Source organism: Daldinia childiae (assembly GCF_008694065.1).
Source record: "Daldinia childiae strain JS-1345 chromosome Unknown Scaffold14, whole genome shotgun sequence".
Lineage (NCBI taxonomy): Eukaryota > Fungi > Ascomycota > Sordariomycetes > Xylariales > Hypoxylaceae > Daldinia > Daldinia childiae.
Genome location: NW_022984655.1, coordinates 442520 through 457733, shown reverse-complemented (window position 1 = coordinate 457733; position 15214 = coordinate 442520). Strand labels below are relative to the sequence as shown.

The 15214-nt window shown below is 46.6% G+C and overlaps 2 protein-coding genes across 2 annotated transcripts; one reads left to right on the top strand and one right to left on the bottom strand.

Annotated features, from left to right (window-relative positions):
• Nucleotides 1-535: 535 nt before the first annotated feature.
• Nucleotides 536-7615, bottom strand: GL218_08866 (Conidial yellow pigment biosynthesis polyketide synthase; the record flags this gene model as incomplete). The annotated part of the gene is made up of 5 exons (XM_033585679.1): nucleotides 536-2602; nucleotides 2658-3209; nucleotides 3289-6921; nucleotides 6990-7263; nucleotides 7329-7615. 5 exons carry the CDS (start codon nucleotides 7613-7615, stop codon nucleotides 536-538), a joined length of 6813 nt encoding a protein of 2270 aa, XP_033440273.1.
• A 5620-nt stretch (nucleotides 7616-13235) lies between these two features.
• GL218_08865 (O-methylsterigmatocystin oxidoreductase) lies at nucleotides 13236-14930 on the top strand (the record flags this gene model as incomplete). The annotated part of the gene is made up of 2 exons (XM_033585678.1): nucleotides 13236-13526; nucleotides 13590-14930. The coding sequence occupies 2 exons, from the start codon at nucleotides 13236-13238 to the stop codon at nucleotides 14928-14930; spliced, it is 1632 nt and encodes a 543-aa protein (XP_033440258.1).
• Between the last annotated feature and the right edge of the window lie 284 nt (nucleotides 14931-15214).

The window sequence follows — 15214 nt, the reverse complement described above, 5'->3', positions numbered from 1 at the left end:
TGTCGACATGTTGAGGATTAGTAAAGGTCTAAAGGACCCCCGCATTTGATGAACTGGAGTAGAAAAAGGGGTCTTGACTAGGGGTAATTCTATTTTGGATAACGATACTCGAACTATTCTCACAAGATATTCTTATCGCACCCTTATTAATATTCAATTTCAGTTATTACTGTAAGCTTCATAAATTTATAGCTTCAAGTTTTGAGTTACCCCTTATTATCTAGTTTGAGGTTAGGTCACTATAACCTCCTAAGATAGAGGTAACTACCTAGATAATTGAGTGATTAATTAAGAAATTGAATCAACTATTAAATAGATCATTTAGAGATTTGAAATATCAATACCAAACTTCGTATAAGAGATTATGTGCACCGAGTGTAAGTACGTAAGGGAGTTCTAAGTAAACTGGAAATATCGTATTCCTATTCAATAACATTCCTATCTTACAAATCTCTAAGTTACATCTTCAATCTAATTGCTTTAAATTTCTTGCAATGTGCCTCCAACCAAATATACCAACAAACCAACCCATCCTTTAGTTCAGGAACCCAATCTCCTTCCAAACATAAATGTACCTCCTAATAACCTCCTCGCTTACCGGGCCCACAGCGGCCAAAGTAGGCGAGTGCTCAAGCGTCTTCTTGGCGTCGAGGACGAGTCCGCCGCAAGACATCCGCCGGTAGTTGCTGTCTAGGAAATCAGCCAGAGCAGCAGCCGGGTTGTTGCGCTGCGGTGCCGCTCTCACGCGCTTCGTCCACTCTTCTAGAGGAATCAAATCCCGGATCCCCAGAGCGTCGGCCAGGACCTTGTTAACTTCGCGCCAGGGCTGGCCGACAGGGTTCTCGATGTGGTAGAAGGGATAGTGGGGTTTGGGGTGTGCCCTCAAGACGAGATCGGCGAGCGCCCCGGCTATGTCGTTGACAGGCGTCCAGTATACGGTGCCGTCGACGTCGGGTAAGGCATTCAGCGTCTGCGAGGATTTGATCATGAACCCGAAGTGCTCCATGGGGTTCCAGTATCCGCTAACCTTGGACCCGGCGATTTGGCCCAGACGCACGGTCATAGGGCGGAAGTGTTCGGGGTATTTGTGCAGGGTCTCGTCGAGCATCCGTTCGCAACCCCACTTGGCCTGCGCGTAACCCACCGGAAGAAGCGCGTCGACGTTGACCCTGTCTTCTGGGACGACTACGTGCTCTTGTGCGCGTCCGTAGTGCCCGACGACGCTGATGGATGAGATCATCTGGAAGCCAAACCGGAAACTGGCAGGGCGACGGGCTACAACAGCGGAAGCAAGGTCGATTAGGTTGCGCATGGTGCTAAACTGCGGCTCGAAGCCATCCAAAGGTCTCTTCACGCTCATAGGCCACGCGTTGTGAATAATATGCGTGACGGAGCCCGCTAACATCTCATATTCTCCCTTCGTTAAACCAAGCATAGGGGCCGAGCTGTCGGTCTGCAACACTTGCAGTTTGGAAAGAAGGTTTTCCGGGAAATGGACACCCTTGTCTTTCATGGCCTTCTTCTGACGCGTAAAGGCCTCGGCCTTGTTCTCGCGGTTGAGACAGATAACCGTCTTCACGTCGGCGCGATGTGCCAGCTGAAAGGCTAAGTGGCCTCCTAAGCTGCCTGATGCTCCTGTTACTAGAACAACCTTTGCATTATCCCTCGGGGCGATGGCGGATGGCGAAGGAACTGGTACCGAAAATCCGGCAGTGTACTTCTGGACATACACATCAACAGCTGCCTTTCGAGCGGCCAGTTCGGCATTTTCGCTCTCTGTGAAGAGTGGTGCTTTAGTTACAATGGCAGGTTCTGGATTTTCCTCGGCGGAGGGTTGAGTTGTGTTTTCTGCGCTGGTGGTTCCAAGCAACAATTCCTTCAGATCGGCAACAGTAGGGCATTCAAGGAAGAGAGACTCGTGTTGGATGTCGAGCTCAAGTTCATCTCTGAATCGACTCACGATAACGAGCGATAGCAGCGAGTCTACTCCTGAGTCGGCAAAATTGGTGTCATCAGTAAGGTCCTCAGTTGCGACGCCGCTTTCCTCAGATATTATCTCAAGGGCGCGCTTAAAGTCGACTTTAACTATAACCAAAGGCTCATCTGCGACAGAAGAGGTTGTCGTACTAGCCTTTGGCGTAGGTGTATCTATTCCGTCGTTTGTTCTCGGGGTAGAAGCCCCAGTGGTGCTGGCCGATTTCGAATCTCCAAAGAAACCCTTAAGATCTCCAACGGTGGGATACTCGTAAAATAGTGCGTTAAAGTCAAGATCCATTTCAAGTTCTTCCTTAAACCTAGCCGAGATAGTTAGGCCTAGGAGAGAATCGATTCCGACGTCGCCGAAAACAGTGTTGTCGGTTAAATCCGATACGGCAATACCACTTTCATCAGCAATGATAGCTAAGGCTCGTGCAACGTTAGGTGATGATGAAGGCTCTACAATTACTTGAGTAGTCTTTTCTGCGACGACGAGAGGTTGAGTGGGTGCTGAGAGAGCAACCTGGCTCTTGTGTGCAGGCGGCTGAACAGGCGACTGCTTCTTCGACTTGCCACTTTCTGCTGATAGGATCACTCGCAAAACTCGACGTGGTACGCCTTGCATCTAAGATTCATATATAAGTAAAGATTTCTAAAGATCGAAACTGGGGAAAGCTTACTGCGAATTCTCCAAAGTGTGCGACGACTTTATCACCGTGCAATATCATCACGTCACCATGCCATAATCGATCTTTACCTTCGACCATACGAGAGTAGGTAGTGTACTCCTTTTCGAACGAGAGCGGCTCGAACATTTGGAATGAACCCCATCCGTGGTTTACATAGACATCTCGGTCCAGATCGTTGTCATCCCTGCAATTCATAGAGAATCCAGCAGACCAAGTCAAAGCATCTAGGAGGCCAGGATGAGTGTGGAAGTCACCACCTTTCTTGAAGCTTCCAAAGCTAAGACGACTAGAAGCCTCTAATGTCTTGCTGTCAAGAAGAATCTCGTCTACAGCTCTGTAGTCATCGTGGAATCGTGCCAGCGGTCGGATGGCGCGGTATACCATGGATCGATTGTAACGAGCAGTTTCACCCGTGGTTATTCCATTTCGAAGGGCTTGCAATCTTTGCTTCACGTTTGCTGCTTCCTTTTGAAGTTTTTGCTGGAGACTGCTGTCTGTGAAACGGATAACACAGCGAGAATGCTCCTGTGGCTTTTGCTGAGCCTGTTGTTAAATTTGTTAGCATATCTACCTATTTACCGACAAGGGGTGATATGATAAAGAAAGGTAAGGGAATACATACGTCAAAAGTCACGAATTTGACTGTCGCCGTGTTTGATGTCCAGTCTGCCTCAGCATGGGCTTGAAGGGCCTGTTGAGCAGCGTCAGGTCGAAGAATCAGAGCCTTAACGATGTCCAGCTTGGAGATATTGACAATACTGCCGGCCTTGCTTGGATTATACCGCTCGAGGAGGTAAGTACCGACAGTCAGCGCGATATCGGCATAAACTGCTGGAGTGCAGAGAGGAACTCCGTCAACCTCGTGGCCTTCTACCAATGGGCGGAAATCCTTGCGCGTGACATCTGCCTCGACGATGATGTGGGCTTTCTTAGAATCGCCCGTCTCTTCGACAACCTTATGGACGGTAGTGCTCTCGAGCTTCGATGAGCCGCTGATTACTAGAGGGGGATCTCCCTTGCGCAAGGACCAGTCGTTAACATATTGTATCCAATATGGCTTCAAGTCCCAATTGTATGCCGGTAGTGGGATAACTTTATGAGAGGCCTTGAAATCAGAGTGGTATCCCGACCACCGAATATCAGCACCTGCAGTGTAGAGAGCTTTCAGAGCAGCCACCAAGGTCACAAAAACTGGTCTGCCCCTCTGTAAAGACGCCAGAGTTTTGGTTTGAGATCCGAGAACCGATCGAACCATACCAGATATGGCGGGATGAGGGCCAATCTCTAATGTGGTGGACTGATCGCCGAGAATGTGACGAGTGTTTGCTGCTAGAAGTGCTTTTCGCATATTAACAGGTTCTCGAGTATGACGGGCGAGGTATTCAGGGCCGAAGTTTTCAATACCGATAGCGATACTTCCATCTAAGGGGCATAGGACGGGAATCTTAGCCTCGGAGTAAGTTGCGCCACTGGCTAACTTCTTGAAGTCCTCCAATATCGGGTCTACCTGAGACGAGTGGAAAGCGTAGGGAACTTTCAATAGTGTCGTCTTGAGTCCTGCATCCGCTAGCAGATTCTTGAATACGGCGATATCCTCATTGATACCAGCTAAGACGGTCTCGGTTGGTGAGTTAATGCAAGCAACTTCGTATGTGCGATTCTTGAGGATACCCTGGACCGTCTCTACTGATGCCATGACTACCAGCATGGAGTGGGTATCTCGTGTACATTTCTCCTGGAGTAAGGTAGCTCTCGCTCCCACAAGGTAGATAGCGTCTGCGTCGGATAAAACCCCGGAAACGTTGAGGGCCGCATACTCGCCTAGACTGTGTCCAACAACGGCAGTGGGAGTAATATTCCACGATGCCCACAGCTTGCTGAGTGCGATTTGTAAACAGACACTAGCCAACTGAACAGCGGCAGGCTTGAAAATGCTGACATCTAATTCCTTGGATTGAATGACGGGAAGTATAGAAGGAAAGCCGAGATTTTGGCCAATACGATCTAACTTTCTGATTTCAGTGCGGAACAGAGAGAAGTTGTCGTATAGTTCCTTTCCCATGCCAGGGTATTGTGCCCCCTGTCCTGTGAATGCGAAGACAACCTTAGGAGAGCCCTTGGGCCTAGTCATTCCTGTTTGGTCACGGATAGCTGCCTCGATCTGGACGCATAAATCCTCAGCAGTCGAGCCAGTAAGCATTACACGATGCTGATGGTGAATGCGACGTGCTGTTGTGGTGTACGAGAGCTGGCCGGGGTTGACACTTGGGTTATGCTCTAAGAACTTCAGCAAAGACTTTAGGTTTCCTTGCAAAGAGACACCATTCTTAGCTGATACTGCCACAAGGTGTTGGTTTCGCGTATCAGGGACTTCGTTGGTAGACTCGGGCACATATGGCGCATCTTCAATCAACAGAGCCGTGTTCCCGCCAGCAGCACTGAAGTTATTCACAAATGCTCGTCGAGGCTTTGAAGGGTCGGAATTCCTTTCCCAAGGGGTTGGCTTCAAAGCGATATGGACATTTCGTTCGTTTAAGTCCGTCGGAAACTTGTGGTTTATCTTTGTCTTGATACCACAATGCGGTACTATCATATTCTTCTGCATCATCAGTAGCACCTTGGTAAGACTTGCCATACCAGATGCGGCTTCACCGTGGCCGACATTCGCCTTGGCAGAACCCAAGAAGAGAGCCTCATTACTGCTTCGACCGGTCTTCACTTGAGCAAGAGGAGGGGCAAAGGTGTCTAAAACACTGGACATCTCTCCGGCGTCGCCAGCTTGCGTACCTGTTCCGTGCATCTCAACATAGCCGATGGAATAGGGGTCAACGGCACCTTGGTTTAGGATCTTGCTAAAGATGGCACGCTGAGCTCCGACGTGTGGACGTGTAATAGACTCAGATTCGGCCGAGTGATTTGTGTATGCTCCCAAGATTAATCCTAAGATAGGGTCCTTGTCGGCAATAGCATCATCAAGACGTTTGATGATGATCGTGCCGACACCTTCTCCTCGGCAATATCCATCAGCCGAGTCGTCAAAGGTTTTGCAGTTGCCTGTTCGCGAGAGGAAGTGTCCCTTATCAAGGCCGGCCGTCATGTCCGGGTTGGTCAAGACGTTGGTACCGCCCGCAATAGCCGTATCGATGTCTCCTCTCCAGAGAGAATTGCAGGCGAGATGAATACCGGCAAGACTGGATGAGCATGCCGTGTTAACCGCATAACTCGGACCGCTAAACTTGAAAAAGTAGTTGACACGTCCCGGGATAAATGCCTGGTTTCCACCTGGGATAAAGTACGTGTCTACATTTTGCGCGCTGTTCGTTTCCATCCAGTCCATGCTAGTCACACCATAGAAAACGCCAACACGATCCCGTCGTGTCGATGGAGTAGCATCTGGGACAATACCGGCTTGTTCGATCGCTTCATAAGCTGTCATCAGGGCAAGCCTTTGTGAAGGGTCAATTTGTGGCGCCTCTCGGGGCGAGATATTGAAGAAGCGCGCGTCAAACCCGGCAGGGTCGTCAAGCCAACAGCCAAATGCCGTTGCGCTCGTGTTTTTGCCCTTTCCTGTAGGGTCGACATGGGTTCTGGCATCCCAGTGAAAGTCTGGGACAGGCTTGTGAACATCTAGACCCTGGTAAAGAAGATCCCAGAATGCTTCGTTGTCTTGGGCGCCAGGGAATCTCCCTGATAATCCGATGATGGCGAGCTTAGGCTTTCCGGGACTGGCATGCGAGCTACCCTGAGCAACGGATGGTTGGCTTTGTGTTGGGATGTGTGCTAACAAGGAACGCAGAGATGTCTGCTTAAGTGCTGTGTAAATCAACTGATCGGCTTTTGTCCCAATTGGAACAATACTGAATGACCCGGGTTGCTCTTTCCGGAGACAAGCTTGCAGCTCTTCGAGGATGTCATTCCAACGAATAGGTTGCAGCAGTATTTGACCGACTGCAGACTTCAAGAGCATTCCAAAGTTGCTACTCTCTTCCGTCTTTCCAGCGCTGGAGAAGACAGGAATATAGCTAGAGCGTGAATCGGTACCGCTGGAACTCAGGCTCTCGACAATTTCGTCGACATCTTCTGAAGAGTATAAATGTGAAGCATGGTAAGGCCCGAAGATCTTGATACCCTTCAAGCCTGAATTATGTAAAATCCCCGAGTGGGTAAGTAAATCGAGCGAGCGAGGCGGGCCGCTAACGGTGATGCCGTTTGGAGCATAGGCGCTGACGTACGGCCTGGCAGATAGGGGTAAAGTCTAATGTAAGAAAGTAGGTAAGTAAGTATTTAACTTCTATAGCTTAAATATGGAATAATTATCCTTACTGTCTGCTCGCAAAATCTTCGGACGGCATCTGCAGAGGCGGAACCAGGAACAATAATTGACCAACTCGGATCTGACGAGTCCGAAGACTGGAGTCTCTGTGCCATATCAGTTACACGCATGCCTGTCCTGAAAGCCACAACCACTGCGTCAACAGCCACAGGGATGAGCTCGAGTGTGTTACGACTACAGCTAACCGCCGCTGCCGCTAGAGCTCCCGTGCAGAGACCCAGAACATGGGAATTGTTGGCGTGGAAATCCCACGTGTCAGCCTGGCTGCATAATAATGGTTCAGTATGTAGTACTACGGCGCGGGTAACGTATGTTAACGTATGTCTTACCTGATGAAAACACCGAGCTGGTACATGCATGTTACAGCCATATCTAAGGCTATGCACCGTTTTCCATCTTGCTTCCACAGGACGAGATCGTCCAAACAGGTGAATCGAGGAAGATCATCCCTGATTTCAGCTGGAAACTTGTATATCTCTGTGCGGATAGCGTCGTATACTTTGACTAGGAAGTCTTCCAAGACTGGATTGTGCCTGTATAGCATCAACTCCCTCAAGTGCGATTGTGTGTCGTATGTTTGATCTCCAAAGAGATACAATTTCAGTTGGTCGACCATTTTGATGTTGATTATACGACTTGGAGATATGTGTCTGTGATTTGGCCGCTGCTCTAGAGTGTAGAGTGTAGACTGCAGACTCTTCTGTATTAAAGAGATGTCCAAGGTCTACACATATATATTCAACATCTAACAATGTCTCTCCTCTATTCTATGAATATAATCAGCCCATGACGCCGATCATGTCTTCTCGAGTCGAGACTAGTTAAGCCTTATCTCCTCAGCTTGCCTTGCCTTGCCAAGCTAGCAGTGACTGTGTTCGGGCATACTCGAATTGTTGATTTGTGACATAAGCAGCCACAAGCTTCCACTCAGGATTGAGTATTTCGACCCATCCCGGAGCCGGGAATCCTGCGGGAGATCTAAGAGTAATCATCGGGGCTTATTCAAGAGATCTCGGGAGGTTTTATCAGATAGATAGGGTTTGTTTGATATTGTTTCACCTTTGCTCGCCTTTGCTGTGACATGTTAAAGATTCCATTCCCTTGCACTGCCGGCCAGTCGTAACACTAACACTCTCCAGTCCAATGAGCTGAAACGAGCTTATGCCAACCTCTTTTAGAACGTATGAACCGGTCAGACAATGATTAATCTTTACCGGTACGTCGGAAAGCACGTGTTATCTACGACATGGTTACTTTATTGCTGAGCCTCAACCTTCCTAGGTAACTTAGTTCCTACGTGGGAGGTAAGTATACTCAAAGATACGAGGTTATACGTTTTAAACGTCAAAAAGGATTGTCATCTCAGTATATTTTATTTTGTTATGAAGATCCTATTACCCCTTATTCAAAATAAATCAAAATAAATCAAATTGTTTTAATTATAGTAAATATCAAAATTGCTAGTTATTATACTTCGAAAGATCTGTCTTTTTCAAATCATCTAACCTGTATATCATTCGGAATCTCCGTTTTTCCACTCCAAGAGAAAACATACGTCGTAAGTGCATGATGTTGTGTAAGGGTGCCACGATAAGGCGCTCCTCGAACATTCACCAATCCGTATCATGCAGTAATATGTTGCTCCATGAGGCGTTTAGGAGAGCGCCAAAATGGCGGAAGTAAGCGATAAGCTTACCGATGCATAGAAATAGTCTGAAGGAACCGTAATAAGGCCTATTCCGTGTAACCATCCGTAGCGCCACGATGTAAGTCTGTTGGCTTGGAAAAAAACCCAAAATTACTCCGAGTTGTCTTTTTTTTCGCATTTTATCTAACATGAGTTCCTCTCGCATGAACGGGGGGTTTACAAGCATGCAGGTTTGGAGTGGCTTGAAATCTAGTGAACGAGTCTACTTTTGAGTTCTACTTTGAGTCTTTGACAAATTTCTTTTGATAATATCCCCCTTTATCTTGTCTTCTGACATATTCAAACGTGGAAGCTCACGTTCACCCCCTTTACTAATTATGATTAATAACCCCCCACGAACTTCCCGGCAGCCTAAGCTACGATCCAGTTGCGATGGGTGTGGCTCCGCAAAGCTCAAATGCGATCGAGGCCAGCCTGAATGTGGACGATGTGTGTCTCTTGGCATTACTTGTGTCTACGGGGTCTCGCGGAAAATGGGTAAACCACCAAGAGAAAGGCTGCAGATACCAGCCATGATAGGCGGACCTCGCACAACAGGAGAGCACCACAGCAATAGAAAGGGGGGTGGGCCCGACGACAGTAGTTACAGCCGTCGTGCAGGTAGTTCTATTAGTGACACTATCTTACCGAGGACCAATTCGAGTTCAAGTATCAATGATATACACTCGACTTGGGGGGCGGTCGAGGAATATTCCAACAATGCTATGACTAGTGTTAACGTGCTGGACGAATTCCGAAGCGATCAATTAGGACCACCACTCACGAATTTCTCATCTTTGGATACGAGCGAGTGGGTTTTGACGAACATCATCGGTGATGAGCTCTCATCCACCAATCTAGAGACCGAGCCATTCCCCTCCTTGGGATGGCCAGAGCTTGAAAACTCCCCGACTTCAACAGGACAAACAACAGGGGCTCATACTCCAGCAGATGACAGAATATATCTGGACAGCCCCTTTATGCAACATGACGACATCAAACATCACGACTGCTCCCGAGAAGCGTACGAAATTATGAATAGTTTATCTTCCCTGAATATTAGCAAAGCCCACTCCAGAAATACACCACCACCAGGCACGACAGCTATCTCCATAAATTGCGTTCCCCTAGATTTTATATTACACCTCAACCGCGACGCCACCGAGCGGCTCAGTCGCTTATTGAACTGCTCTTGCGCCAACTACTCTCATCTCGCATTCCTTTATGCCTCGATTATCGGGCGCATTCTGCTGTGGTATAGTCGTGAGGCCGGATGCTCCAAGACATCCTCACTAAGTCCGATACCGAATGCAACAATACGGCATAGTATGTCACCTTCTTGCTCCTCTGCCAAGTCGATGTGCAGGTCACCATCGTCTTGGCCAAGCGTAGGAGCTAGCACTGCGAATACAAGCGTTAGCGGCTCGAGCACGCCGTCTGGTACGCGAAATACCACAACCGATCTCGCTCCTACGCAGATGACTATGGGCTGCTTCAGCATCGACGACCAGGTGGTGCAAGCCGCATTAAGAATTCAGTTGTTATTAGGCGAGATGAAAAGGGTCGGATATCTTATTGACGTATTTGCATCCCGGTGTTCTAACTGTATTGACGAATCTACTTCGGGGAACGTAGATGATCTGTATAAAAGTTTGGGCTCATGGTTAGGAAAAGAGCACTCGAGAATAGTCGAGATGATGAGAGTAAGATTAAGAGATATTAGCATCTAGATAAAGTCTAATAACTATACTATAGATTATAGTTATCAATTATAAGAGTTTACAAAGCTTACTGTTTACATAAAAAGTCTTGTGAAAATTCTTCTATATTTCTAAGACAGTTGATTCTCCGAAACGACGATCCTTTCACTACTCCATGGTCTTAGTTGTCAATGCATAATTACCTAAGATACCTATCTGATTACTGTAATAGTTTATTCGATGTACTTTTTCAGCAACTTTGGCATTAACTATAGAAGAATTCTTCAACTTTGTTAGTCTTTCATTAATGTCTTAACTTTACGAAACGACTATATCTGAAATAACAACCTTAGTTTCTAACTTAGTAGTTCTACTTTATGATTCTTAATGTTCGTATCTCTAATCTGACAAGTAGCAACTAGAAGTAGGCAACTCAGAACTAAGCTAGTTAGATCTGAACCCTACCTCAGATCTGCCCGGGCTTAACGCCACAAGGCATAGCTAGACCTAGGTGAATACGGTTCTTCGTTTTCATACGTAAATCCGTATGGTTACGTAAAGTGATGTGGTCCAAGCGGTAACCGTTAATTCCACTGCCACGCAACTTCGTACGGTCCGAGAAAAGGGGACTCGTAACATATTTCCCTTTCCATTGCGGCTGGAACTTAGAAGCACTTATTTATCACTTGCAGTAGTGTGCGCCTGTTCCTACATTTATTCCTTCAAAATTATGCTTGATTTTAGTGTCCGTTGGCGTAACGCATGGTGGCTGAATTTTCTGCATATACCGTTGTAAGCTACCTCGGGTCAGCAAGCTGCATGATGACATTGCGGATATTCTTTTAAGCCAATAAATTTTTGCTTTTGATGCCCGAATTATTCGCTGCCTTGACGGACTTAAAGGAAGCTCGCTCCCGAATACTTGCTTCGACGCGCATTACGATGTACGTCAAACTCGGCTATGATTATTCCTTAACGGCGGTGCTAGACCTACCTTCACGCAATGCGATGCATGAGAATTTCTCAGAGAATGAGATGGATATAAGCTGCGTCAGAAACTTGGCTAAAATATTATCCTAAATGAATTTTCTTCAAAAAAGATCTACCTACAAAATTTTTATCAGGTGTTGTTAAAAGCATGTGCTTATTTCTTATGGTATACATGTTTTGTAAGGATTTTTTAATGGGTGTTCTATGAAATGATGAGTTAGTTTCATTCTCATCTATATTTACCAGTTATTTTCTTCCTTCTTATAAAAAGTATCTATAGTTAATAAGGGATAGTGAATGAGATTTCATGAGTTACATTTAATTGGTGATAAGCTTGAAAGTCCCCATACGCAACTGCACCTACATCAGATGATAATCACGAGTAAGACTCAGAATTAGCTACTCATTAAAAAATTTGTGTATGATATATTTAGGATGACTAAGTTGTAGAGATATGATGAATGTCACTATGACTCCTTCACAGTTAAGATTTATCAAACAGGTAGTTAACTCCGACCCCTTTATAGCCTATTGGATCCATGGAGGAACTTCAAACTTTTTGATTTTCACATTCCACTCACTACATAATATCAGACATGTCACTAAATGCCGGAATTGGTCCCCTTAGGCTAAGTAAACGATGATTCCCAGCCTTAACTTGTTTCTAGGCAAAGGTAGATGTAAAGTATTTACTGAGTTATCTTACAGATTAACAAGAAAAACAATCCTTCCCTTACCTTCGAAATAGTTAATAAATTAGAGTGGTTAGAAAATTCAATGACGTATAGGGAAAAGCAAAACCAGCCAAACAAAGATATGAGATGCACGTAAATCAATAGTACGGAACAGATCTTGGAGTAAGCGTAATTGGCGCAGTCTTCTATGATGACAAAATAACTCAGCCCTATACGCGTAGCACACGGGAAAGGGGTGACCGATCTTTGAAACAGGCGTCTCCCTGTCCCTTTGTCCTAATTCACCGTACCTCCGCCAATAGAAATTTCGTAATTATCTAAGGCTCCTAGATATCTGATAGTAGATTTACTGATAGCCGATCAGAATATCGTGAGGATGATAGATATTTAGGACCTAGATATGATATCACCCCTTGTTATTAGGTAGGTGTATGGTCGAGACCGTTGTGCTCGGACCGCATCGGGCGTCGGGTGAGTATAGATTCGTTCAAGTCCTGCAGCTCACAGTTCAGCTCGGTGAAGTCGTCGACCGTCTTTTGTATTTTACCAATTTATGATCAGCGATACATTCAACCTTGGCTTCAAGCCACACCGAGGTGAAGCCGGATACACGGAGAATCATTAACCGTTTTCGCTCCCCGCCTCGGGCGCCGAGACGGAGTTAAATTCATATAACACTTACCTCGAACCAATGAGAAAGTGAGGTAAGACATAATCTAGTCAGCCTTTGAATTGTTTTCAAGTCCTTGAACAAAGCTTATCCCCTAAGCTCCGAGCCAAGAATATATCCAATTAGAACTTAACAAAGATTTACCCTTTGGAAATGATGCAGGAAACTTTAGCCAACGGGAGTCTAAGATCCATGTACCGCTCTCTATTCGCATCTTAGGAGATAATTCTCGCGAGGCAAGCATCATAAGGTACAGCTTGACATATGACATATGATGAAGGCGGCTGTGAGTTCCCGATCTACCGGCGGTCATTAGTATATCGACTCAATGTAAATAGCCTTCGTTTAATCTGCAATTAGTTTCCATCCTTCATTCATATTTCATATCCATTAGAATTAAAACTTCTCAAAAGATCGACTTACATGAACCACTAAATAATCAACACGGGAACATGAGTTCGACACTAGTATATCCAAGGGATCCAACGGTCACCATGACCAACATCCTTACTTTGTATCACACCCATAAGCTTCTTTTCTTGGCTGGCCTTGTCGCCGTGGTATGTTCGGTGGCATGGCTTCGTAGGGATAGACGTCTAGAGAAAATGCCTGGGCCTAGCGGAAATCCGTTAATTGGAATCGGTACCAGCTTACCTCCAAAGGCGCATATCCGCTTTCGAGAATGGGCCGCTACGTATGGCGATGTGTTCAAGTTGAAGGTGGGCTGGTATAATTGGGTGATCATCAATAGCCCAGAAGCGATCCACGAAATTCTGATTAAACAGGTAATAAATATGAAAGATCATAGAACGATATATATAATCAAAAACTGACGCTTATCTCCTTAGTCCTCAAGTACTTCGTCTAAGATGCCTGCTCCCATTGGACATGATGTGGTCGCTGGTGGGATGCGGATGTTTACCTTGCCGTACGGGAACAAGTGGCGCGCATTTCGTACCATATCACACCAACTTCTCTCAAGTACGATGACAGCCACATTCATCCCATCGCAGGAATATGAGGCCAAGCAGCTACTTTTCGACTTGGCTACGGATCAGAGCGACTTCCTCATGCACGTACGCCGCTTCGCCTTCAGTATCATGCTGACTAGTACCTACGGCTTACGCGTAAAGACGTGGGATGATGAAGATGTACATCATGCCTTGGAGAGCGCCCGCATTCTTGGCAAAATAACGCATGCGGGTGTATTCATCGTCGATGAGCTGCCCATCTTGGCACAACTTCCTACGTGGTTGCAGCCGGGGAGAAAGAGAGCAGAGGGGTACGCAAAGCCGCTACTTGATGCCAAGATGATACTCTGGAGAAGATTACAAGATCAGGTTGCTGCTGGAAAAGCACCGGTGTGTCACGCACGCGAGATGATGGAGAACGACGACTCTTGGAGGAAACAGGGGCTCACAGACGAAGATGCGGCTTGGGTTACTGGCGGTAACGTAGAGGCCGGATCGACAACAACATCAGTTACGCTGTTGAGCTTGCTATTACACCTCGCAGCAAGCCCCGACATTCAGAAAACCGCCCACGACGAGCTTATGCGCGTCGTAGGACCTGATCGCACCCCTGTCTTCGATGACGTAAAGAACCTCCCTTACATCCGCGCCTGTGTTAAGGAGGTTCTGCGAATGCACCCTACGCCTTTCTGGGGAATCAAACATTACGCTGATGCCGATGTTACTTACAAAGACTATGTTATTCCCAAAGGCACTATACTACTAGCCAACACGAGCACCATCCACTACGATCCATCTCGTTACGAAGACCCGTTCACATTCCGTCCCGAGCGTTACCTTGACCACCCCAAATACAGCGCTGACTACGCTAACCAAAGCGACCCGTACAAACGGGACCACTTCACCTTCGGCGTAGGACGACGCATCTGTCCAGGCTCCCGTCTCGCTGAGAATTCTCTTAACATTGCGTTGGCAAATATTCTATGGGCGTTCGACATCCGCCCGCCCGTAGTCGACGGCGTTGAGGCTGAAATGGACCTAAGCGACGACGCCTGGGAGAACACGAGTTTCCGCGGGCCGAAACCCTTCAAGGCCCGGTTCGTGCCGCGTGCCGAACACAGATCGAAACTTGTCCAGGACCAGTGGCAGCAGGCTATGAAGGAAGGATATGTGCTCAGGGGTAACAACGTTGATGTCGATAGCGTTGTGACATATTAATAGCGTAATTATGGGCTGTTATTCAGTCGATTGGCCTTAACTTTAATAACTGGCATAATGTGTACCTAGAAAACGATAATTGTAACATATTCTCAATATAGTCATCTTATTCTCTATTTTATTGTTTAAAAGTGTTCTTGTCGTGTAAGCAGAGATGAAGACGCCCCCCGCACGATAGCTATAATATGTATTTACCCCCTAGGTACCTCTTAATCCGACATGAGGGGCTCCCCCCTTAGACTTAGGATGGTTTGGTAAAGATCACGAATGAAAATTAATTATGA